At 44.5% G+C, this 27,561-nt stretch overlaps 1 protein-coding gene across 1 annotated transcript in view; it reads right to left on the bottom strand.

The window, feature by feature from the left end:
• LOC139424410 (arf-GAP with dual PH domain-containing protein 1) overlaps positions 1–24,090 on the bottom strand; it is a 35,135-nt gene extending 11,045 nt beyond the window's left edge. The window contains exons 1-8 of the mRNA XM_071176188.1: positions 23,687–24,090; positions 15,061–15,194; positions 14,433–14,524; positions 9,611–9,693; positions 9,390–9,502; positions 4,630–4,776; positions 4,384–4,467; positions 4,235–4,297 (exon numbers count right to left, since the gene is read on the bottom strand). Coding sequence (XP_071032289.1) covers positions 4,235–4,297; positions 4,384–4,467; positions 4,630–4,776; positions 9,390–9,502; positions 9,611–9,693; positions 14,433–14,524; positions 15,061–15,194; positions 23,687–23,774 — 804 coding nt within the window. The 5' untranslated portion in view covers positions 23,775–24,090. The remainder of the gene's footprint in view (positions 1–4,234; positions 4,298–4,383; positions 4,468–4,629; positions 4,777–9,389; positions 9,503–9,610; positions 9,694–14,432; positions 14,525–15,060; positions 15,195–23,686) is intronic.
• Between the last annotated feature and the right edge of the window lie 3,471 nt (positions 24,091–27,561).

The raw sequence follows: 27,561 nt of genomic DNA, 5'->3' as shown, positions 1-27,561 counted from the left end.
CTGTTGTTGAGAAAACGTATGTGTTATGGCTTTACAACCTCTGCCTTATTGTGGATTCAGAGCTATCTATCTAATATAACTCAAAAGGGTTTTCTTTAATGGAAGCTTCTATAATGTCAAACATGTAAAGTGTGGTGTACCGCAGGGCAGCTCTCTAGGCCCTCTACTCTTTTCTATTTTTAGCAATGACCTGCCACTGGCATTTAAAAAAGCATGTGTGTATTCTGATAATTCAACCATATACACATCAGCAACCACAGCTAATTAAGTCACTGAATCCCTTAACAAAGAGTTGCAGTCTGTTTTGGAATGGGTGGCCAGTAATAAATTGGTCCTGAACATCTCTAAAATTAAGAGTGTTGTATTTGGTACAAATCCTTCCCTAAGTTCTAGACATCAGATGAATCTGGTAATGAAGGGTGTGGATGTTGAACAAGTTGAGGAGACTAAATTGTGTGGATGTTGGTCATGGTCAAAACATATAGATTTAATAGTTGTTAAGATGGGGAGAGGTCTGTCCTTAATAAAGAGATGCTCTGCTTTTTGACACCACACTCCACAAAGCAAGTCCTGCAGGCTCTAGTTTTGTCTTATCTTGATTATTGTCCAGTCTTGTGGTCGAGTTCTGCAAGGAAAGACCTAGTTAAGCTGCAGCTGACCTAGAACAGAGCGGCACGTCTTGCTCTTCATTATAATCAGAGGGCTGATATAAATACTATGCAGGCCAGTCTCTGTTGGCTAAGAGTTGAGGAGAGACTGACTGCATCACTTCTTCTTTTTGTAAGAATCATTAATGTGTTGAAAATCCCAAATTGTTTGCCGCCTGCTACCGACCCCCCTCAGCTCCCAGCTGTGCCCTGGACACCATTTGTGAATTGATCGCCCCCCATCTAGCTTCAGAGTTTGTTCAGTTAGATGACCTAAACGGGGATATGCTTAACACCCCGGCAGTCCTACAATCTAAGCTAGATGCCCTCAATCTCACACAAATCATCAAGGAACCCACCAGGTACAACCCTAAATCTGTAAACAAGGGCACCCTCATAGACGTCATCCTGACCAACTGGCCCTCCAAATACACCTCCGCTGTCTTCAACCAGGATCTCAGCGATCACTGCCTCATTGCCTGTATCCGCTACGGATCCGCAGTCAAACGACCACCCCTCATCACTGTCAAACGCTCCCTAAAACACTTCTGCGAGCAGGCCTTTCTAATCGACCTGGCCCGGGTATCCTGGAAGGATATTGACCTCATCCCGTCAGTTGAGGATGCCTGGTCGTTCTTTAAAAGTAACTTCCTCACCATTTTAGATAAGCATGCTCCGTTCAAAAAATGCAGAACTAAGAACAGATATAGCCCTTGGTTCACTCCAGACCTGACTGCCCTCGACCAGCACAAAAACATCCTGTGGCAGACTGCAATAGCATCGAATAGTCCCCGCGATATGCAACTGTTCAGGGAAGTTAGGAACCAATACACGCAGTCAGTCAGGAAAGCCAAGGCCAGCTTCTTCAGGCAGAAATTTGCATCCTGTAGCTCTAACTCCAAAAAGTTCTGGGACACTGTAAAGTCCATGGAGAACAAGAGCACCTCCTCCCAGCTGCCCACTGCACTGAGGCTAGGTAACACGGTCACCACCAATAAATCCATGATTATCGAAAACTTCAACAAGCATTTCTCAACGGCTGGCCATGCCTTCCTCCTGGCTACTCCAACCTCGGCCAACAGCTCCGCCCCCATCGCAGCTACTCGCCCAAGCCTCTCCAGGTTCTCCTTTACCCAAATCCAGATAGCAGACGTTCTGAAAGAGCTGCAAAACCTGGACCCGTACAAATCAGCTGGGCTTGACAATCTGGACCCTCTATTTCTGAAACTACCCGCCGCCATTGTCGCAACCCCTATTACCAGCCTGTTCAACCTCTCTTTCATATCGTCTGAGATCCCCAAGGATTGGAAAGCTGCCGCAGTCATCCCCCTCTTCAAAGGGGGAGACACCCTAGACCCAAGCTGTTACAGACCTATAGCCATCCTGCCCTGCCTATCTAAGGTCTTCGAAAGCCAAGTCAACAAACAGGTCACTGACCATCTCGAATCCCACCGTACCTTCTCCGCTGTGCAATCTGGTTTCCGAGCCGGTCACGGGTGCACCTCAGCCACACTCAAGGTACTAAATGATATCATAACCGCCATCGATAAAAGACAGTACTGTGCATCCGTCTTCATCGACCTGGCCAAGGCTTTCGACTCTGTCAATCACCATATTCTTATCGGCAGACTCAGTAGCCTCGGTTTTTTTAATGACTGCCGTACCTGGTTCACCAACTACTTTGCAGACAGAGTTCAGTGTGTCAAATCGGATGGCATGTTGTCCGGTCCTCTGGCAGTCTCTATGAGGGTGCCACAGGGTTAAATTCTCGGGCCGACTCTTTTCTCTGTATATATCAATGATGTTGCTCTTGCTGCGGGCGATTCCCTGATCCACCTCTACGCAGACGACACCATTCTGTATACTTCCGGCCCTTCCTTGGACACTGTGCTATCTAACCTCCAAACGAGCTTCAACGCCATACAACACTCCTTCCGTGGCCTCCAACTGCTCTTAAACGCTAGTAAAACCAAATGCATGCTTTTCAACCGTTCGCTGCCTGCACCCGCATGCCCGACTAGCATCACCACCCTGGATGGTTCCGACCTAGAATATGTGGACATCTATAAGTACCTAGGTGTCTGGCTAGACTGTAAACTCTCCTTCCAGACTCATATCAAACATCTCCAATCTAAAATCAAATCTAGAGTCGGCTTTCTATTCCGCAACAAAGCCTCCTTCACTCACGCCGCCAAACTTACCCTAGTAAAACTGACTATCCTACCGATCCTCGACTTTGGCGATGTCATCTACAAAATAGCTTCCAATACTCTACTCAGAAAACTGGATGCAGTTTATCACAGTGCCATCCGTTTTGTTACTAAAGCACCTTATACCACCCACCACTGCGACCTGTATGCTCTAGTCGGCTGGCCCTCGCTACATATTCGTCGCCAGACCCACTGGCTCCAGATCATCTACAAGTCCATGCTAGGTAAAGCTCCGCCTTATCTCAGTTCACTGGTCACGATGGCAACACCCACCCGTAGCACGCGCTCCAGCAGGTGTATCTCACTGATCATCCCTAAAGCCAACACCTCATTTGGCCGCCTTTCGTTCCAGTTATCTGCTGCCTGTGACTGGAACGAATTGCAAAAATCGCTGAAGTTGGATACTTTTATCTCCCTCACCAACTTCAAACATCTGCTATCTGAGCCGCTAACCGATCGCTGCAGCTGTACACAGTCTATCGGTAAATAGCCTACCCAATTTACGTACCTCATCCCCATACTGTTTATATTTATTTACTTTTCTGCTCTTTTGCACACCAGTATCTCTACCTGTACATGACCATCTGATCATTTATCACTCCAGTGTTAATCTGCAAAATTGTAATTATTCGTCTACCTCCTCATGCCTTTTGCACACAATGTATATAGACTCTTTTTTTTTCTTTTTTTCTACAGTGTTATTGACTTGTTAATTGTTTACGTGTAACTCTGTGTTGTTGTTTGTGTCCCACTGCTTTGCTTTATCTTGGCCAGGTCGCAGTTGTAAATGAGAACTTGTTCTCAACTAGCCTACCTGGTTAAATAAAGGTGAAATAAAAAATAAATAAAATAAATAGTCAACTTACACACAGCTCTAACACACACACTTACCCCACCAGACATGCCACCAGGGGTCTTTTCACAGTCCCCAAATCCAGAACAAATTCAAGAAAGCGTACGGTATTATACAGAGACATTATTGCATGGAACTCCGTTCCATCTCATATTGCTGAGATGAACAGCAAACCTTAAAAAAACAGATAAAGCAACACCTCACATCGCCTCTCCCCTATTTGACCTAGATAGAGTGTGTGTATGTATTGATATGAAGGCTACGTTTGCCTTTTAAAATTCATGTAGTTCTGTCCTTGAGCTGTTCTGGTCTATTAATGTTCTGTATTATGTCATGTTTCATGTTCTGTGTTGGACCCCAGGAAGAGGAGCTGCTGCTTTTGCAACAGCTAATGGGGATCTTAATATAATACCACATACCAAAGAGGAGAGGTTAGGTAAAATAGGATATTGAATGGGAATCATTTGTTTGGTTCCCACAACGTGTGAGTGTGTGTTCTCGCGCACATGGGTGTTTAAACTTACCCTGGGTCCTGTTTTCTCCATATACCCCTCCTTCAGAAAGTTGCGGGTCAATTTGGGCATCAGCTGAAAAATATGATTAAATACAGAGTGATATTGTGTGTGTACTTGTATGCGTCCGTGTGTGTGTGTGTGTGTGTGTGTGTACTCACCTCCGCATCATTAGCCCCTGGGAAGGCCACCTTTAGATAGTGGAGCTGGATGGCCCTTATAGAGTTGAACCAGTCTACAATATCCTGATGGGGGGGGGGGGGGGAGAGAGAGAGAGAGGGAGAGAGAGAGAGAGAGAGAGAGAGAGAGAGAGAGAGAGAGAGAGAGAGAGGGGGGAGGAGTGAGCTACCTTGCTGAATTGATCCATGCACCTCCATATACAGTGACAGACACCCCCACACAGCTACCTTGCCGTTGTCGTGGTAGAGGAAGATGTTTCTGGTGTTGTAGTCTTTCAGGTAGGTGATCTGTAGTCCGTTGGGGTTACCTATCTTCTCTGGCTGGAAGGCTGCGTTGATAGAGTCCACCTTGATCACCGCTTTAGGCTCCTTGGCCTAGAGAGAGGGGAGGGACAGAGAGAGTTAGGGGTGGTGGAGGGGAGGGAGAGAGAGAGTTAGGGGGTGAGAGGGGATGGAGAGAGAGTTAGAGGTTGTGGAGGGGAGGGACAGAGAGAGTTAGGGATGGTGGAGGGGAGGGAGAGAGTTAGAGGTTGTGGAGGGGAGGGGAGAGAGAGAGAGAGAGTTAGAGGTGGTGGAGGGGAGGGAGAGAGAGAGTTAGAGGTGGTCGAGGGGAGGAAGAGAGAGAGTTAGAGGTGGTGGAGGGGAGGGACAGAGAGAGTTAGGGGTGGTGGAGTGGAGGGAGAGAGAGAGTTAGAGGTTGAGGAGGGGAGGGGAGGGAGAGAGAGAGTTAGAGGTGGTGGAGGGGAGGGACAGAGAGAGAGTTAGAGGTGGTGGAGGGGAGGGACAGAGAGAGAGTTAGAGGTGGTGGAGGGGAGGGACAGAGAGAGAGTTAGGGGGTGAGAGAGGATGGAGAGAGAGAGTTAGAGGGGATGAGAGGGGATGGAGAGAGAGAGAGTTAGGATAGTGAGAGGGGATGGAGAGAGAGTTAGGGGGTGAGAAGGGAGGGAGAGAGAGTTAGGGGGGTGAGAGGGGATGGAGAGAGAGTTAGGGGGGTGAGAGGGGATGGAGAGAGAGTTAGGGGGTGAGAGAGGAGGGAGAGAGAGAGTTAGGGGGGTGAGAGGGGAGGGACAGAGAGAGTTAGGTGTGGTGGAGTGGAGGGAGAGAGAGAGTTAGAGGTTGTGGAGGGGAGGGACAGAGAGAGAGTTAGGGGGGTGAGAGGGGAGGGAGAGAGAGAGTTAGGGGGGGTGAGAGAGGATGGAGGGAGAGAGTTAGGGGGGATGAGAGGGGATGGAGAGAGAGAGAGTTAGGGGAGTGAGATGGGATGGAGAGAGAGTTAGGGGGTGAGAGGGGAGGGAGAGAGAGTTAGGGGGGGTGAGAGGGGATGGAGAGAGAGTTAGGGGGTGAGAGGGGAGGGAGAGAGAGAGTTAGGGGGGTGAGAGGGGAGGGAAAGAGAGAGTTAGGGGTGGAGAGAGGGGAAGGAGTTAGATAGTTAGGGGTGGAGAGAGGGGAGAGAGGGGAGGGAGAGTTAGGGGTGGTGAGAGGGGGATGGAAAGAGGAGGACAGAGGGGTGGTGGAGGGACATTGGAGGGTAAGGTGGCAGGTAAGGTGTGGGATGGGAGGCTGAAGGGGGAGTGGAGGTAAGGGGGAGAGGGGTAGGGTGCACCCGGTGGAGGAGCTGCACATCTTTGTTGACACAAGCACTGCCTTTGCATATTATGAATAATACTTTGCCAACAGTAGTTACTGTATGTGCCAAGGACTCATTGGGGGGGTTGAATTAGCACTTTAGAAGGGGAACAAATGGGCTCCAACATCTTAAGTGGAACGAACACAAGAGTAATTTAGACAAGTTGGCTTAATCCCCTTTCAAATCCCCAGGAGGCAGACCTGGACATCTGATAGACTTCAGAACTCTCCAAGTTCAACCCAATTGGTAGGTTTCCATGAGAACGACAACTAAACACTTCCTCGGCTGACTGTGTAAGTAGGCATTGCCTTCCCCCAGGCAATCGCCTCGACTCACAGTAGCACCCACACTGCATCACAAACACTCACTCACACATTCACACTCAATCCCCTTTCACTGTTGTAAAATACAAAGTGAAATACTTTCTGGAAGCCAGAAGAGTTAGGTATTAGACACAAAGTTACTTAACAAAGTTTAATGTGACAACTGCAGTACTCAGCACAGGATTGGTCTCTAATTTGTTTAGTCCTGTTAAACTGAGACGGAGAGTTGGAGGGGGGGAGAGTTGTCTGAACCTGCTGTATTGTAACGTGGCAGGCCTTCCTGTGACTCAGTGGTTAGGAAGGTGTGTGTGTTGTGTGTCCTACAGGGTAGGGCAGGCTGCAGGCCTTCCTGTGACTCAGTGGTTAGGAAGGTGTGTGTGTTGTGTGTCCTACAGGGTAGGGCAGGCTGCAGGCCTTCCTGTGACTCAGTGGTTAGGAAGGTGTGTGTGTTGTGTGTCCTACAGGGTAGGGCAGGCTGCAGGCCTTCCTGTGACTCAGTGGTTAGGAAGGTGTGTGTGTTGTGTGTCCTACAGGGTAGGGCAGGCTGCAGGCCTTCCTGTGACTCAGTGGTTAGGAAGGTGTGTGTGTTGTGTGTCCTACAGGGTAGGGCAGGCTGCAGGCCTTCCTGTGACTCAGTGGTTAGGAAGGTGTGTGTGTTGTGTGTCCTACAGGGTAGGGCAGGCTGCAGGCCTTCCTGTGACTCAGTGGTTAGGAAGGTGTGTGTGTTGTGTGTCCTACAGGGTAGGGCAGGCTGCAGGCCTTCCTGTGACTCAGTGGTTAGGAAGGTGTGTGTGTTGTGTGTCCTACAGGGTAGGGCAGGCTGCAGGCCTTCCTGTGACTCAGTGGTTAGGAAGGTGTGTGTGTTGTGTGTCCTACAGGGTAGGGCAGGCTGCAGGCCTTCCTGTGACTCAGTGGTTAGGAAGGTGTGTGTGTTGTGTGTCCTACAGGGTAGGGCAGGCTGCAGGCCTTCCTGTGACTCAGTGGTTAGGAAGGTGTGTGTGTTGTGTGTCCTACAGGGTAGGGCAGGCTGCAGGCCTTCCTGTGACTCAGTGGTTAGGAAGGTGTGTGTGTTGTGTGTCCTACAGGGTAGGGCAGGCTGCAGGCCTTCCTGTGACTCAGTGGTTAGGAAGGTGTGTGTGTTGTGTGTCCTACAGGGTAGGGCAGGCTGCAGGCCTTCCTGTGACTCAGTGGTTAGGAAGGTGTGTGTGTTGTGTGTCCTACAGGGTAGGGCAGGCTGCAGGCCTTCCTGTGACTCAGTGGTTAGGAAGGTGTGTGTGTTGTGTGTCCTACAGGGTAGGGCAGGCTGCAGGCCTTCCTGTGACTCAGTGGTTAGGAAGGTGTGTGTGTTGTGTGTCCTACAGGGTAGGGCAGGCTGCAGGCCTTCCTGTGACTCAGTGGTTAGGAAGGTGTGTGTGTTGTGTGTCCTACAGGGTAGGGCAGGCTGCAGAAAAGTATCAAAGCTAAAAGAGTTTGTCTCAGTATTTGTATGATTATAACAGAGCATTCAGAAAGTATTCAGACCCCTTGGCTTTTTCCACATTTTGTTACGTTACAGCCTTATTATAAAAATAATTAAATTACTTTTTTACCTTATCAATCTCCACACAATATCCCATAATGACAAAGAAAAAACTGTTTGTTATACATGTTTGTAAATGTATTAAAAAAAAATACAATATACCACATTTACATAAGTATTCAGACCCTTTACTCAGGACTTTGTTACAGCCTCGAGTCTTCTTGGATATGACGCTACAAGCTTGGCACACCTGTATTTGGGGAATTTCTCCTAATTTTATCTGCAGATCCTCTCAAGCTCTGTCAGGTTGGATGTGGAGCTTCGCTGCACAGCTATTTTCAGGTCTCTCCAGAGATGTTCAATCGGGTTCAAGTCCGGGCTCTGGCTGGGCCACTCAAGGACATTCAGAGACTTGTCCCGAAGCCACACCTGCGTTGACTTGGCTGTGTGCTTTGGTGTTGTTGTCCTGTTGGAAGGTGAACCTTCCCCCAGTCTGAGGTTTCTGAGCACTGTGGAGCAGGTTTTCATCAAGGATCACTCTGTACTTTGCTCTGTTCATCTTTCCCTCAATCCTGACTAGTCTCTCAGTCACTGCCACTGAAAAACATCTCCACAGCATGATGCTGTCACCACCATGCTTCACTGCAGGTTTCCTCCAGATGTGATGCTTGGCATTCAGACCAGAGCTTCTTGTTTCTCAGGGTCTGAGTCCTTTAGGTGCCTTTTGGCAAACTCCAAGCGGGCTGTCATGTGCCTTTTACTGAGGAGCGGCTTCCATCTGGCCACTCTACCATGAAGGCCTGATTGGTGGAGTGCTGCAGAGATGGTTGTCCTTCTGGAAGATTCTTCCATCTTCACAGAGGAACTCATCGGATCCTTGGTTACCTATCTGACCAAGGCCCTTCTCCACCAATTGCTCAGTTTGGCTGGCCAGCTCTAGGAAGAGTATTGGTGGTTCCAAACTTCTTTAATTTAAGAATGATGGAGGCCACTGTGTTCTTGGGGACCTTCAATGCTGCATACATTTTTTGGTACCCTTCCCCAGATTTGTGCCTCGACACTATCCTGTCTCGGAGCTCTATGGACAATTCCTTTGACCTCATGGCTTGGTTTTTGCTCTGACATGCACTGTGAACTGTGTGACCTTATATAGACAGGTGTGTGCCTTTCCAAATAATGTTCAATCAATTGAATTTACCCCAGGTGGACTCCAATAAAGTTGTAGAAAAACAAGAAACAAAATTCACCTGAGTATCATAGCAACAGGTCTGAATACTTATGTAAATAAGGTATTTCAGTATTTTATTTGTAATGAATTTACAAACATTTCTAAAAACCTGTTTTCACTTTGTCATTATGGGGTATTGTGTGTATATTGATGAGGAAACATTTTAATTGAACCCATTTTAGAATAAGGCTGTAACGTAACAAAATGTGAAAAGTCAAGGGGAATGAATACTTTCTGTATGTTGAAGAGAGTGTTTGTGAGATGAAGACAGCAATAAATAGTCAGACTTACATCATACTTGGTGAAGTATTTCAGTGTCCCCTCTCTTTCTGAGAGAACGAATCGTCGGTTGAGGAACTGGCCGTTGTCCCGCCCCCTTTTCATCAACATTCCATCCCTCGTTCCTGTCAGTGACACAGTGACAAGTTTCTCATCAGTGCATATCTCTGTGTGTGTGTGTGTGTGTGTGTGTGTGTGTCTGTGTGTGTGTGTGTGTGTGTGTGTGTCCTCACCCTCCTCATAGGTCTGTTTCTTCCCTTCCCCTGTAAACTCTTTCCTCTCGTACTTCGCTCTGATCCACTGCTCCCTCAGGACCCTGGACACACACACACACACACACACACACACACACACACACAGATATGATATATTAAAAATCAGGAAAACTTCTCAAAATCCCCAGACGACCAAACTACACGAAAGCTCTACACACAAACATATATTAACTAATTACGGTCACTGTGAGAACAGCAGAACAGAGAGTTACAGTGAGAGTTACAGTGAGAGTTACAGTGAGTGTTACAGTGAATGTTACAGTGAGTGTTACAGTGAGTGTTATAGTGAGTGTTACAGTGAGTGTTACAGTGAGTGTTACAGTGAGTGTTACAGTGAGTGTTATAGTGAGTGTTATAGTGAGTGTTATAGTGAGTGTTACAGTGAGTGTTATAGTGAGTGTTATAGTGAGTGTTACAGTGAGTGCTACAGTGAGTGTTACAGTGAGTGTTACAGTGAGTGTTATAGTGAGTATTATAGTGAGTGTTACAGTGAGTGTTACAGTGAGTGTTATAGTGAATGTTACAGTGAGTGTTACAGTGAGTGTTACAGTGAGTGTTACAGTGAGTGTTACAGTGAGTGTTATAGTGAGTGTTATAGTGAGTGTTATAGTGAGTGTTACAGTGAGTGTTATAGTGAGTGTTATAGTGAGTGTTACAGTGAGTGCTACAGTGAGTGTTACAGTGAGTGTTACAGTGAGTGTTACAGTGAGTGTTATAGTGAGTGTTATAGTGAGTGTTACAGTGAGTGTTACAGTGAGTGTTATAGTGAGTGTTACAGTGAGTGTTACAGTGAGTGTTACAGTGAGTGTTACAGTGAGTGTTATAGTGAGTGTTACAGTGAGTGTTATAGTGAGTGTTACAGTGAGTGTTACAGTGAGTGTTACAGTGAGTGTTACAGTGAGTGTTACAGTGAGTGTTATAGTGAGTGTTATAGTGAGTGTTATAGTGAGTGTTACAGTGAGTGTTACAGTGAGTGTTATCGTGACCATTTGTGAGGACAGATACTCTCTGTAGGCCAGGTGTAGGACAGATACTCTCTGTAGGCCAGGTGTAGAACAGATACTCTCTGTAGGCCAGGTGTAGGACAGATACTCTCTGTAGGCCAGGTGTAGGACAGATACTCTCTGTAGGCCAGGTGTAGGACAGATACTCCCTGACCTCACGAGGCTCAGAGTCAGAGAACACTACTGATACCACTGTACCACAGCACTGGGCCTGACCTCACGAGGCTCAGAGTCAGAGAACACTACTGATACCACTGTACCACAGCACTGGGCCTGACCTCACGAGGCTCAGAGTCAGAGAACACTACTGATACCACTGTACCACAACACTGGGCCTGACCTCACGAGGCTCAGAGTCAGAAAACACTACTGATACCACTGTACCACAGCACTGGGCCTGTCCTCACGAGGCTCAGAGAACACTACTGATACCACTGTACCACAGCACTGGGCCTGTCCTCACGAGGCTCAGAGTCAGAGAACACTACTGATACCACTGTACCACAGCACTGGGCCTGACCTCACGAGGCTCAGAGTCAGAGAACACTACTGATACCACTGTACCACAGCACTGGGCCTGACCTCACGAGGCTCAGAGTCAGAGAACACTACTGATACCACTGTACCACAGCACTGGGCCTGACCTCACGAGGATCAGAGTCAGAGAACACTACTGATACCACTGTACCACAGCACTGGGCCTGTCCTCACGAGGCTCAGAGAACACTACTGATACCACTGTACCACAGCAGATCACAATGATCTAACAATCAGAGAGAGTTATTGATGATACTGATGGAAACAGCTCATTATCTGTAACCACGTGGAATTAATAGGTCAAAAATAAACATTCATCCATATTACTGCAAATTCCCAGATCAGGTTGGATTCTATCACTCCAGTGTGTGTCTGTGTGTGTGTGTGTGTGCGCGCGCGTGCGTGCGTGCGTGTGTGTGTGTGTGTGTGTGTGCGCGTGTGTGTGTGTGTGTAATATGTGACATTTGGCAGCAAGGAAAATGTGAAGTGTTCATTAACATTAGAGCTGGGATCAGTGTACAGCTTCAGAGACAAAGAGAAGCACTCTCCCTCTTTCCTCTCTCTCCCTCCCCCCTCTCTCTACCTCCTCCCCCCCTCTTTCCTCCCTCCTCCCTCTCCCTCCCTCCTCCCTCCCTCCATCTCTTCAGACACAACCGTCCATGTCAAGTACTGCAATCAGCCAGACTACATAATAACCAGATGGGAGGTGTGTGCGTTTATGCGTGTGCGTGTGTCTATGTCTATGTGTGTGTGTGTGTGTGTGTGTGTGTGTGTGTGTGTGTGTGTGTGTGTGTGTGTGTGTGTGTGTGTGTGTGTGTGTGTGTGTGTGTGTGTCCATGCTGAGTGCTGTCTGATGACTGCTGGGAAGCCCAGAGAGCTGATGAAAGGATTAGCGTTGCTGATTACGAGACGAAGACGAGACGACGGTGAGACAAAACGGACGAGACAAGCCATCGGTCCCAGCGTGAGATAAACACAACACAGGACACGCATTCAAACAAACCATCACACACACACAGAAAACATCAGGTATCTCTGACACATTAAAACATAACATAAGGATTCAAGATAGTTCCAAGATTACCTGCCACATAACAGCAGATGTTTTTTGTCTAAAACCCTGGTGAAAGGGGCCAAGACACAAACCACACTGACACCTGAGACTGTTATCTCACTATTTCAGTCACGCTGGTATGAATGAGTCGGGAGACAGGCGCAAGAATGATTCAGACACCGTTGCCCGAGAGCACACAAACAACTATACATACCTCGGCCTAGACATCAGCGCCACAGGTAACTTCCACAAAGCTGTGAACGATCTGAGAGACAAGGCAAGAAGGGCCTTCTATTCCATCAAAAGGAAAATAAACTTTGACATACCAATTAGGATCTAAAAATACTTGAATCAGTCATATTGCATTTCATGGTTGCGAGGTCTGGGGTCTGCTCACCAACCAAGAATTCACCAAATGGGACAAACACCAAATTGAGACTCTGCATGCTAAATTCTGCAAAAATATCCTCTGTGTACAACGTACAACAACAAATAATGCCTGCAGAGCAGAATTAGAATGATACCCGCTAATTATCAAAATCCAGAAAAGAGCTGTTAAATTCTACAACCATCTAAAAGGAAGCGATTCCCAAACCTTCCACAACAAAGCCATCACCTACAGAGAGATGAACCTGGAGAAGAGTCCCCTAAGCAAGCTGGTCCTGGGGCTCTGTTCACATGCACAAACACACAGAGCCCCAAGACAGCAACACAATTAGACCCAAGCAAATCAAGAGAAAACACAAAGATAATTACTTGACACATTGGAAAGAATTAACAAAAAACAGAGCAAACTAGAATGCTATTTGGCCCTAAACAGAGAGTACACAGTGGCAGAAAACCTGACCACTGACTGACCCAAACTTAAGGAAAGCTTTGACTATGTACAGACTCAGTGAGCATAGCCTTGCTATTGAGAAAGGCCGTCGTAGGCAGACATGGCTCTCAAGAGAAGACAGGCTATGTGCTCACTGCCCACAAAATGAGGTGGAAACTGAGCTGCACTTCCTAACCTCCTGCCCAATGTATGACCATATTAGAGACACATATTTCCCTCAGATTACACAGATCCACAAAGAATTAGAAAACAAATCCAATTTTGATAAACTCCCATATGTACTGGGTGAAATACCACAGTGTTCCATCACAGCAGCAAGATTTGTGACCTGTTGCCACGAGAAAAGGGCAACCAGTGAAGAACACACACCATTGTAAATACAACCCATATTTATGTTTATTTATTTTCCCTTTTGTACTTTAACTATTTGCACATCATTACAACACTGTAGATAGACATAATATGACATTTGAAATGTCTCTATTATTTTGGAACTTGTGTGAGTGTAATGTTACTGTTCATTTTTTATTGTTTATTTCACTTTTGTTTATTATCTACCTTATTTAAACATTTGTTTCCCATGCCAATAAAGCCCTTAAAATGAATAGAGAGAGAGAGAGAGAGAGAGAGAGAGAGAGAGAGAGAGAGAGAGAGAGAGAGAGAGAGAGAGAGAGAGAGAGAGAGAGAGAGAGAGAGAGAGAGAGAGAGAGAGAGAGAGAGAGAGAGAGAGAGAGAGAGAGACAGAGAGAGAAAGAGAGAGAGAGAGAGAGAGAGAGAGAGAGAGAGACAGAGAGAGAGAGAGAGAGAGAGAGAGAGAGAGAGAGAGAGAGAGAGACAGAGAGAGAGAGAGAGAGAGAGAGAGAGACAGAGAGAGAGAGAGAGAAAGAGAGAGAGAGAGAGAGAGAGAGAGAGAGAGACAGAGAGAGAGAGAGAGAGAGAGAGAGAGAGAGAGAGAAAGCGAGGAAATAATGAACAAGGAAACATATCCTATAACTAGTCTAAAACACATGACTGAAACTCAATGATTCCTCCTCCTACACATTAAACATCACAGGAAATCAACCTCTGATGTTATTATGGAACCTATTACAATGTGCACTTCATCCTAATGTCTTTCTAATGGATTGATCATGATAGAGAATAGACAGTGTGTGTGTGTGTGTGTGTGTGTGTGTGTTCCTTTCAGTATCCTGCCTTAGCCAGTGCCTCTTTGCCATGAGTCCCCAAAAATATCCCAATCATCACAATGTCATTATTACAATGGTCCCGTTGCCATGGTCACCACACACACACACACACACACACACACACACACACACACGCACACAAACGCACAGGCACACTTACTGGCAGTCTTTGTGAGTAGGTTTGTAGTAGTAGACAGGAACAAACGCCTCATATTTCTGCTTCATCAATTCGTTCCCATTCTCCGCCATGAACTGTAACACACACCCACCCACACACACAGAGAAAGAGAGAAGTTGAGAGAGACAGAACAGACGGGCGGATGAGTCATGATTGCATGTGTCATACCACGTATTAGCTAAACACAGACAATTCCTTCCAGTGGATTGTTTTGAATGTGAAATATGCAGCACGACCATTCATTTCCTACAGGATAATGTCCTATTCTTCAGGATGGACGGGACAAAAGCCTGTTTCATTTCATATTCATGTCAGGTTCATCACGGAGTTATGACTCAGTCATACATGACTATGTATAGTCATGGATTCAGACCTGGGTTCAAAAACGATTTCAAATCTTTCAAGTACCTTGAGCGTCAGCTCTAGCCTGCCTGGAGTGACAGATGGGCGGGGTTTGCCATTTTGGGACGACTCTGTCGGTCTGTCAAGCCAGGCAAGCTCAATCAATCACAGATAAAGCATGTGAAATGATTTAAAAATAGCGATGAACCCAGAGCCGATTGGATTTGAAGAAATATTGGGATTTGGGTCATATTGGTGAGCAGCTCACCTTCACTTCCTGGTCTTCCCAGCGGGAGAGGCTGAGGGATTTGACCTTCATTCCGATGTCGGGAATATTCCTGTGGATCCCGGAACATTGAACACAGATGAACACTCCTAAGGAACAGGAGCCCCAACTAGGATCTGATGGAGGGATGGAGGGATGGATGGAGGCAAGGAGGGAGAGAGAGAGAAGAAGAACAGAGAACAACAGAGAGAAGTATGTGGTTTCATTGGGAGTTTGTGGTACTAGATCAAATGCAATACCTTTAGAAAAGTCGACATTTCACATCGAAAACACTTGGAATGCTTGCTTTGACCTTTGACCTCTTGAGCAAGGAGCAGATTCTCTGTGAAGATCCAATGATAAGGTGTATAGGACGTACAACAACATACCACACTACAACTCAGTACAAAGTGCTGGACCACATACCTTCAGGGTAGATATGAAGGCAGTCAGGGAAGAGAAACCTTCCTTTTGATTTAACATTTGTACTGAATGTCTCCCATCTCCCTCGATTGGCTCATACCTGTGTTTACTTTAGCTTGACCACACCCATCTTATCTACCTGACACAGCCTGGTGCAGGGCCAGCTACCAACCCACAGAGTGTGTGTGTGTGTGTGTGTGTGTGTGTGTGTGTGTATCTTTAACCTACTACACCGTTGTATCCCCTATGACAAAGTCAGCGTAGGCCACAGAAACCCTGCGTTGGTCTACATTGCGGTAGGCCTATAGGTCTGTTCTGTTGGAAGTGATCTGGTAGCCTACAGTAGTGTTAACCTACAGAATGTCTTACTGTTGTTCCCTTTCATATCCTACTTTCTTTCATTCTGATAATCACATGATGATGTCTGGAGCGCTGAGGAGGCCTGTTTCACATCTAGATGTGCCTGAATAACCAACACTCATTTCAGACTGCGGGGGAATCAATTTCAAAAAAGATTTGAATGCTACTTATAAATGCATGTTATTGCCCCGTGTATTGGGACCTTTGGGTACTAAACTGGCCTATTCCCCATACATAAATGACATTTTATGAGTGACTTCACGAGTGACTTGGCAGATGCCAATATTAACGTGTGAGTGTAGTCAGTGCATGTCTTGTCCAGGGACTACTGCAGTATCCAGCATCTGACCAGCATTCTTCTGTCCTCATGCCATCAGACTGCCAAATAGCTAACACAATGGCTACACAGACTATCTATGTTGTCCTTTGTTCTTATTTTTGTACTGTCTCTAAGCACCCTCACAGAGCCCTACACACTACACACACTGACGCTCCAACACACACACAACCTTTACTAAGGACATGCCACTGACTTTGAGTAAAGCCAGAGTGTCTATGTATGTGGGTGACTCAACACTATACACGTCAGCTACTACAGCGACTGAAATGACTGCAACACTCAACACTATACACGTCAGCTACTACAGTGACTGAAATCACTGCAACACTCAACACTACACATGTCAGCTATTACAGCGACTGAAATGACTGCAACACTCAACACTACACACGTCAGCTACTACAGTGACTGAAATGACTGCAACACTCAACACTATACACGTCAGCTACTACAGCGACTGAAATGACTGCAACACTCAACACTACACACGTCAGCTACTACAGTGACTGAAATGACTGCAACACTCAACACTATACACGTCAGCTACTACAGCGACTGAAATGACTGCAACACTCAACACTACACACGTCAGCTACTACATAGACTGAAATGACTGCAACACTTAATGAAGAGCTGCAGTTAGTTTCAGAATAGGTGGCAGGGAATAAGTCAGCCCTAAATATTTAAACTAAAAGCATTGTATTTGGGACAAAACACTCACTAACCCCTAAACCTCAACTACATCTTGTAATAAATAATGTGGAAACTGAGAAAGTTGAGGGGCTAAACTGCTTGGAGTAACACTGGGTTGTAAACTGTCATGGTCAAAACATGTTGATACAACAGTAGCTAAGATGGGGAGAAGTCTGTCCATAATAAAGCGCTGGTCTGCCTTCTTAACAACACTATCAACAAGGCAGGTCCTACAGACTCTAGTATTGTCACACCTGGACTACTGTTCAGTAGTGTTGTCAGGTCCTACAGACTCTAGTTTTGTCGCACCTTGACTACTGTTCAGTTGTGTGGTCAGGTGCTACAAAAAAGGACTTACGAAAATTGCAATTGTCTCAGAACAGGGCAGCACGGCTGGCCCTTGGATGTACACAGAGCAGAGGTCAACCGATTATGATTTTTCAACGCCAATACCTATTATTGGAGGACCCCAAAAAAAAGCCGATACTGATTAATCGGCCGATTTATATATATATATTTGTAATTATGACAATTACAACAATACTGAATTAACTTTTATTTTAACTTAATATAATACATCAATACAATCAATTTAGTCTCAAATAAGTAATGAAACATGTTCAATTCGGTTTAAATAATGTAAAAACAAAGTGTTGGAGAAAAACAGTAAAAGGGCAATATTTACCATGTAAAAAAGCTAACGTTTCAGTTCCTTGCTCAGAACATGAGAACATATGAAAGCTGGTGGTTCCTTTTAACATGAGTCTTCAATATTCCCAGGTAAGACGTTTTAGGTTGTAGTTATTATAGGAATTATAGAACTATTTCTCTCTATACCATTTGTATTTCATATACAGTGCCTTGCGAAAGTATTCGGCCCCCTTGAACTTTGCGACCTTTTGCCACATTTCAGGCTTCAAACATAAAGATATAAAACTGTATTTTTTTGTGAAGAATCAACAACAAGTGGGACACAATCATGAAGTGGAACGACATTTATTGGATATTTCAAACTTTTTTAACAAATCAAAAACTGAAAAATTGGGCGTGCAAAATTATTCAGCCCCTTTACTTTCAGTGCAGCAAACTCTCTCCAGAAGTTCAGTGAGGATCTCTGAATGATCCAATGTTGACCTAAATGACTAATGATGATAAATACAATCCACCTGTGTGTAATCAAGTCTCCGTATAAATGCACCTGCACTGACTGTGATAGTCTCAGAGGTCCGTTAAAAGCGCAGAGAGCATCGTGAAGAACAAGGAACACACCAGGCAGGTCCGAGATACTGTTGTGAAGAAGTTTAAAGCCGGATTTGGATACAAAAAGATTTCCCAAGCTTTAAACATCCCAAGGAGCACTGTGCAAGCGATAATATTGAAATGGAAGGAGTATCAGACCACTACAAATCTACCAAGACCTGGCCGTCCCTCTAAACTTTCAGCTCATACAAGGAGAAGACTGATCAGAGATGCAGCCAAGAGGCCCATGATCACTCTGGATGAACTGCAGAGATCTACAGCTGAGGTGGGAGACTCTGTCCATAGGACAACAATCAGTCGTATATTGCACAAATCTGGCCTTTATGGAAGAGTGGCAAGAAGAAAGCCATTTCTTAAAGATATCCATAAAAAGTGTTGTTTAAAGTTTGCCACAAGCCACATGGGAGACACACCTGTGGAAGAAGGTGCTCTGGTCAGATGAAACCAAAATTGAACTTTTTGGCAACAATGCAAAACGTTATGTTTGGCGTAAAAGCAACACAGCTCATCACCCTGAACACACCATGCCCACTGTCAAACATGGTGGTGGCAGCATCATGGTTTGGGCCTGCTTTTCTTCAGCAGGGACAGGGAAGATGGTTAAAATTGATGGGAAGATGGATGGAGCCAAATACAGGACCATTCTGGAAGAAAACCTGATGGAGTCTTCAAAAGACCTGAGACTGGGACAGAGATTTGTCTTCCAACAAGACAATGATCCAAAACATAAAGCAAAATCTACAATGGAATGGTTCAAAAATAAACATATCCAGGTGTTAGAATGGCCAAGTCAAAGTCCAGACCTGAATCCAATCGAGAATCTGTGGAAAGAACTGAAAACTGTTCACAAATGCTCTCCATCCAACCTCACTGAGCTCGAGCTGTTTTGCAAGGAGGAATGGGAAAAAAATTCAGTCTCTCGATGTGCAAAACTGATAGAGACATACACCAAGCGACTTACAGCTGTAATCGCAGCAAAAGGTGGCGCTACAAAGTATTAACTTAAGGGGGCTGAATAATTTTGCACGCCCAATTTTTCAGTTTTTGATTTGTTAAAAAAGTTTGAAATATCCAATAAATGTCGTTCCACTTCATGATTGTGTCCCACTTGTTGTTGATTCTTCACAAAAAAATACAGTTTTATATCTTTATGTTTGAAGCCTGAAATGTGGCAAAAGGTCGCAAAGTTCAAGGGGGCCGAATACTTTCGCAAGGCACTGTACCTTTGACTATTGGATGTTCTTATAGGAACTATAGTATTGCCAGCCTAATCTCAGGAGTTGATAGGCTTGAAGTCATAAACAGCGCAATGCTTGAAGCACAGCGAAGAGCTGCTGGCAAAACACACGAAAGTGCTGTTTGAATGAATGCTTACGAGCCTGCTGCTGCCTACCATCACTCAGTCAGACTGCTCTATCAAATCATAGAATTAATTATAACATAACACACAGAAATACGAGCCTTAGGTCATTAGTATGGTAAAATCCGTAAACTATCATTTCGAAAACAAAACATTTATTCTTTCAGTGAAATACGGAACAGTTCCTTCCGTATTTTATCTAACGGGTGGCATCCCTAAGTCTAAATATTGCTGTTACATTGCACAACCTTCAACGTTGTCATAATTACATACAATTCTGGCAAATTAATTACGGTCTTTGTTAGGAATAAATGGACTTCACACAGTTCGCAACGAGCCAGGTGGCTCAAACTGCTGCATATACCCTGACTCTGCTTGCACAGAACGCAAGAGAAGTGACACAATTTCCCTAGTTAAAAGAAATTCATGTTAGCAGGCAATATTACCTAAATATGCAGGTTTAAAAATATATACTTGTGTATTGATTTTAAGAAAGGCATTGATGTTTATGGTTAGGTACGTTGGTGCAACGGCAGTGCTTTTTTCACGAATGCGCTTGTTAAATCATCACCCGTTTGGCGAAGTAGGCTGTAATTCGATGATAAATTATCAGGCACCGAATCGATTATATGCAACGCAGGACAAGCTAGATAAACTAGTAATATCATCAACCATCTGTAGTTAACTAGTGATTATGTGAAGATTGATTGTTTTTTATAAGATAAGTTTAATGCTAGCTAGCACCTTACCTTGGCTCCTTACTGCACTCGCATAACAGGTAGTCAGCCTGCCACGCAGCCTCCTCGTGGAGTGCAATGTAATCAGCCATAAACGGTGTCCAAACATGCAGATTACCGATTGTTATGAAAACATTGAAATCGGCCCTAATTAATCGGCCATTCCGATTAATCGGTCGACCTCTAAAACAGAGAGCTAATATTAATAATATGCATATCAATCTCTCCTGGCTGAAAGTGGGGGAGAGATTGACTTCATCACTACTTGTATTTATGAGAGGTATTGACAAGCTGAATGTACCGAGCTGTCTGTCTAAACTACTGGCACACAGCTCAGACACCCATGCATACCCCACAAGACATGCCACCAGAGGTCTCTTCACAGTCCCCAAGTCCAGAATAGACAATGGGAGGCACACAGTACTACATAGAGCCATGACTACATGGAACTCTATTCCACATCACGTAACTGATGCAGTAAAATGTGATTTTAAAAAACAGATGAAAAAGAATCCACCTTATGGAACAACGACTGTGAAGCAACAGATACATTAGCACAGACACACACACACACACACACACACACACACACACACGATAACATACACACTATACATACACATTGAAATGTAGATATGTGGTAGTGGTGGAGTAGGGGCCTGAGGGCACACAGTGTGTTGTGAAATCTGTGAATGTATTGTAATGTTTTTAAAATGGCATAAATTGCCTTCATTTTGTCGGACCCCAGGAAGAGGAGCTGCTGCTTGGTCAGCAGCTAATGGGGATTCACAATAAATACAAATACACTCCCTCCATCATTTACTCAAACACACATAACATATACACACATTTATAGACTACACACTCCCACTCAGATACAATCATTACATACACTGCTGCTACTCTGTTAATCATATATCCTGATGCCTAGTCACCTTACCCCTATACATATCTACCTCTAAAGATCCAGTATCCCTGTACATTATAATATGGTACTGACCCTGTATATAGTATGTTTACCCCTATACATATCTACCTCTATAGATCCAGTATCCCTGTACATTATAATATGGTACTGACCCTGTATATAGTATGTTTACCCCAATACATATCTACCTCTATAGATCCAGTATCCCTGTACATTATAATATGGTACTGACCCTGTATATAGTATGTTTACCCCTATACATATCTACCTCTATAGATCCAGTATCCCTGTACATTATAATATGGTACTGCCCTGTATATAGTATGTTTACCCCTATACATATCTACCTCTATAGATCCAGTATCCCTGTGCATTATAATATGGTACTGACCCTGTATATAGTATGTTTACCCCTATACATATCTACCTCTATAGATCCAGTATCCCTGTACATTATAATATGGTACTGACCCTGTATATAGTATGTTTACCTCTATAGATCCAATATCCCTGTACATTATAATATGGTACTGACCCTGTATATAGTATGTTTACCTCTATAGATCCAGTATCCCTGTACATTATAATATGGTACTGACCCTGTATATAGTATGTTTACCCCTATACATATCTACCTCTATAGATCCAATATCCCTGTACATTATAATATGGTACTGACCCTGTATATAGTATGTTTACCCCTATACATATCTACCTCTATAGATCCAGTATACCTGTGCATTATAATATGGTACTGACCCTGTATATAGTATGTTTACCCCTATACATATCTACCTCTATAGATCCAGTGTCCATGTACATTATAATATGGTACTGACCCTGTATATAGTATGTTTACCCCTATACATATCTACCTCTATAGATCCAGTATCCCTGTACATTATAATATGGTACTGACCCTGTATATAGTATGTTTACCCCAAAACATATCTACCTTTATAGATCCAGTATCAATGTACATTATAATATGGTACTGACCCTGTATATAGTATATTTACCCCTATACATATCTACCTCTATAGATCCAGTATCCCTGTACATTATAATATGGTACTGACCCTGTATATAGTATGTTTACCCCTATACATATCTACCTCTATAGATCCAGTATCCCTGTACATTATAATATGGTACTGACCCTGTATATAGTATGTTTACCCCTATGTACTGACTCTGGATATAGTATTCTTACCGCTATACATATCTATACATACATATCTTGCCTCCCTGCCTTTGACAAAGTGGGCACTGCTATCACAGATAGGCATCAGCGATCACATAAAAAGCCCATAATTATGCCATTGGTTAGAATATGTCATTGTTTTTGGGCAGAATTATGTGAGGTCTTATGTGTTGTTGGAGGTGGGTCTTGGTCAGTTTAGCTCAGAAAAGCCACCCTCGCTTATCGCCATGCATAGGCGGCCACCTAATCCTGCCTAATAAACGGGCCGGTGTTGTGCCGAAAATCTCCCCCCTGCCAGAATTCTGCCCCCTTCCCGTTCTTCATTGCTGCGACTTGCTAGTTGAGATTTCTGCTTTTCACTCCATTGTCAGTTTAGCCTACATTTCACGGATCTTAGTAGCAGAAAGCAGTTTTGTCTGCGGTTTTTGGGTTTGGCTATTTGTTTCAAGTGTATGTGGCGGTTCTAGCTTGTATGGCGCCCTGGGAGAACTCCCCGTTCAGCGCCCGCCCACACCCCGGGGCGTCAAGATGCCGCTCTACTATCTCCTCTATGTTTAATATAACACACATATATGAATTATTTATTTCGGTTGCCTTTCGGTTGCCAACGTGAAGTTGGTTCTATAGAAGTATTTGACTCTGATGTGTGCCACCGAAAGTTTTTGACTCTAACCACAAAAATAAGGAAAATAGAAGGGGGGAGGGGGTTCTGGCAGGGGGGAGATTTTCGGCACAACACCTGTTCTGCTCCTAACATTAACCCCTAACAAATAGAGCTAGCTAACATTAGCCACAACAAATTGGAATTCGTAACATGTCATAAATTTAGCAAATTCGTAAAATATTGTACGAATTGCATTTCAGAACATATTGACGAATTGCAATGCGTAACATACCATACGAAATGGAGACGGACATCCACAAATGCATACGAAACATAACATATCATACTAAATGGTGTTTCGGATTTAAGTACAGAATAATACGAAATGCTCTGAGACCACGTTGCAGACTGAAGCCCACATAAATACATACTTTTGGAAACAATATCCTTACATTTCTGAATCAACGTTTCGTGGAAGCCCAGATTCTGGTTCACCGTTAGGTTACAAATGAAAAGTCGATTTAAAATGCAAGTAGGCCTATTCTGCTCCTAACATTCCCAGAGCAACTCAAATAGACCTAAAATAGGCTAAAGGTATTTTTCTACCTATACATGTCAGGACTTGTTGCATGCCAACTCCCACCCTCTCTCATCTAGAACGTCTAGGCTAGAAGGTTCTTTGCAGCAAAGTTATAACATCAGCATCACATTTCAACTTACCAGGCGCACCACAGTCTGCGCACGCGTCGTTCCCTGGCTTTTGAATGATCACTTTCAAGAGACGAGAAACTCTCTCGTTCCCAGGCATTTCCAATCCTTTAAATCAGTCCTGAACCGGGAAGACAACCGAAAAATCACAGCATAAAAGTGTGTCTTCGGGTGGGTCCTCGGCTCCCTACACACGCAGGCGGTAGCCTACACGAGAGGATGAGGAGGTATGTCAGGCTCAACTGAAAGAAGAAGAGAAATAAACTTCCACTCAAATCGATTCTTTCGTTCGGTCCATTCAGTGAAACACTTGCATGGTTCTCACCGCCCAACCTGAGTTTTGTGCGAACTCCCTGTCCTTGTTAAAAAAGGATTTGTCACAACTTGTTGTTGGTTGAGCCTCTCTCTCCGACACCTTTCAGGGAGGGTGTGTGTGAGGGGAGGGAGCCTGACCTACACTCGGAAGTGAACTGCTGGTTTTGTTCAGACTTGCTGTTCCGCATAATTGTAGGGTGCTCAATCAGATAACAAAATGACTGTTCTCTAAAGGTTGTAGTACCATATTCCACCGCAAGATGGTAGCAGTCCACCAGCAAGGAGAAGTCAGCGCATAGCTCAGTAGCGCTCCAAGGAAACCAAATAATGTTGAGTGTGTGTGGATGCGTTGTCTTTTTAAGTCGCTGTTTCGTATTGAGTGTAGGCTATTACAGGACCTTGTACTCTCTATTGCTCCTCTGACCTGTCCTTGCACCCTATCGATCGAAAAGTGTGGTCAGAAGATGTGTGTGTGTGTGTGTGTGTGGGGGGGGGGGGGGGTTCTCCATGGCGCTGAATCAAGCGTGATGGAATCCCAGGACACAGTGTTGGAGAAGCTACTCTGAAAATACAATTTACCAAGCTACAAAATAGGCTACTTCCCACTGGAAAAAGTTAAGATTCACTAAATTTACCCTTAATAAGAAAAATATGACATACTTATCTTAAGTTACTTTGAAAAAGTAGTTTACATCCAAACTACTTCCTGAAAAATTGTCATATCTAAATCTGAAATGTCATAGACTACAAATTGCAAGAACAAATCCCTCTGGGGTCAAATGTTCCCATAGTCTATTAAACACAAAAACTGTTCTTAGGCAGGTCTTATGCTGAAACATAAACAACATGATTCCCTACCTCACACATATTTCATTTTGCATCTCTGGGGTTTGTGGTATATGGCCAATATCTGCCTTGTGTTGTGGGTAAGAACAGCCCTTAGCAGTGGTATATTGCTTAATTAACTACTGAAAACACTACTTAGATTTAAATTTAGTTCAACTACCACCAAGCTATTACCAAATGTAGTTACTAGTTGAACTACATGTAGTTGACTTCTCCCCAACACTGCCAAGAGGCATCCATGGCTCACATAGCCATCTGCCCCACCAAGCCCAATGTATGTTCATGCACAATTGTATGTGAGGGACAGTCATAATATTGGGTATATTATAAGACGTAACAAAAATAAATTGTATTATACATGGTTATGTTGGCTGACAACCTTATGCCTTTATTGGTATTGAGAGTAAATAATTAAATCTAGCCTCTTGCTTTTGTTCAATCTGCCCCATGCGCCAAAGCACATTACAGCACAATACGCTAGAAAGTTGTTTTGTTGTGTCTATACAGAGCCACTGGAGTAACTAATGGTTATTTTAAGTGCCGTGGTGAAAAAAATGTATTTGTTGTGCAACATTTGTTATCGTTGAGCAGGAGGCGTCATGGCAATAAGTGAGACAAATGGGTTTCATTTAACGGCTAGATGAGCAAACCGGGCTTGACGTGACTTTGTTCTACCACACCGGATTTCCACGGTGACAGCAAACGCTAATGTTCACCACGGCCCGTTACCGAAAGCTCATTTGTGAGAAACGGGACTGAGTATAGGCTAGCGTTTTATCTTCGAGCCGCTGCCGCCCTCTGGAATGTAGAAGGGGATTTAGATTTTAGATTCAGACTCTTAACAATTCTTCTTACAGTTCTGGAATGGGTGGCCAGTAATAAACTGGTCCTGAACATCTCTAAAAACTAACAGCATTGTATTTGGTACAAATCCTTCCCTAAGTTCTAGACCTCAGATGAATCTGGTAATGAAGGGTGTGGATGTTGAACAAGTTGAGGAGACTAAATTACTTGCCGTTACCTTAGATTGTAAACTGTCACGGTCAAAACAGACAGATTCAATGGTAGTAAAGATGGAGAGGTCTGTCCTTAATAAAGAGATGCTCTGCTTTTTTGACACCACACTCCACAAAGCCAGTTCTGCAGGCTCTAGTTTTATCCTATTGTGATTATTGTCCAGTCATGTGGTCGAGTGCTGCAAAGAAATACCTAGTTAAGCTGCAGGTGGCTCAGAACAGAGCAACACGTCTTGCGCTTCATTGTAATCAATCAAATGTATTTATAAAGCCCTTCTTACATCAGCTGATGTCACAAAGTGCTGTACAGAAACCCAGCCTAAAACCCCAAACAGCAAGCAATGCAGATGTAGAAGCACTGTGGCTAGGAAAAACTCTCCCCTCTGTCTTCCCCATACAGAAGTTTGACTCTGACCTGTTCAAGACTGCCATGGCCTATCTGAGTGCCATTTCTCTGTCTTCCCTATACAGAGGTTTGACTCTGACCTGTTCAAGAACCTAGGAAGAAACCTAGAGAGGAACCAGTCTATGAGGGGTGGCCAGTCCTCTTCTGGCTGTGCCAGGTGGAGATTATAACAGAACATGGCCAAGATGTTCAAATGTTCATAAATGACCAGCAGGGTGCAACAGGTCAGCACCTCAGGAGTAAATGTCAGTTGTCTTTTCATAGCCGATCATTCAGAGTTAGAGACAGCAGGGTCAAATAATAATAACCACAGTGGTTGTCGAGGGTGCAGCAAGTCAGCACCTCAGGAGTAAATGTCAGTTGTCTTTTCATAGCCGATCATTCAGAGTTAGAGACAGCAGGGTCAAATAATAATAACCACAGTGGTTGTCAAGGGTGCAGCAAGTCAGCACCTCAGGAGTAAATGTCAGTTGTCTTTTCATAGCCGATCATTCAGAGTTAGAGACAGCAGGGTCAAATAATAATAACCACAGTGGTTGTAGAGGGTGCAGCAAGTCAGCACCTCAGGAGTAAATGTCAGTTGTCTTTTCATAGCCGATCATTCAGAGTTAGAGACAGCAGGGTCAAATAATAATAACCACAGTGGTTGTCGAGGGTGCAGCAAGTCAGCACCTCAGGAGTAAATGTCAGTTGTCTTTTCATAGCCGATCATTCAGAGTTAGAGACAGCAGGGTCAAATAATAATAACCACAGTGGTTGTCGAGGGTGCAGCAAGTCAGCACCTCAGGAGTAAATGTCAGTTGGCTTTTCATAGCCGATCATTCAGAGTTAGAGACAGCAGGTGCGGTGGAGGGAGAGAGTCTAAAACAGCAGGTCTGGGACAGGCAGCACATCTGGTGAACAGGTCAGGATTCCATAGCCGCAGGGAGAACAGTTGAAACTGGAGCAGTAGCACGACTAGGTGGACTGGGGACAGCAAGGAGGTAGTCCTGAGGCATGGTCCTAGGGCTCAGGTCCTCTGAGAGAAGAGAGAAAGAGAGGAAGAGAGAGAGAGAGAATTAGAGAGAGCATACTTAAATTCACACATGACACCGGATAAGACAGGAGAAATACTTCAGATATAACAGACTGACCCTAGCCCCCCGACACATAAACTATTGCACCATAAATACTGGAGGCTGAGACAGGAGGGGTCGGGAGACACTGTGGCCCCGTCCAACGATACCCTGTCCGACTCCCACTTTGCCAAAGTACAGCCCCCACACCACTAGAAGGTATAGCCCACAAAGATCTCCCCCACGGTA

This window comes from Oncorhynchus clarkii, chromosome 13 (genome assembly GCF_045791955.1).
Source record: "Oncorhynchus clarkii lewisi isolate Uvic-CL-2024 chromosome 13, UVic_Ocla_1.0, whole genome shotgun sequence".
Classification (NCBI taxonomy): Eukaryota; Metazoa; Chordata; class Actinopteri; order Salmoniformes; family Salmonidae; genus Oncorhynchus; species Oncorhynchus clarkii.
This window is presented reverse-complemented; position numbering and strand designations above follow the sequence as displayed.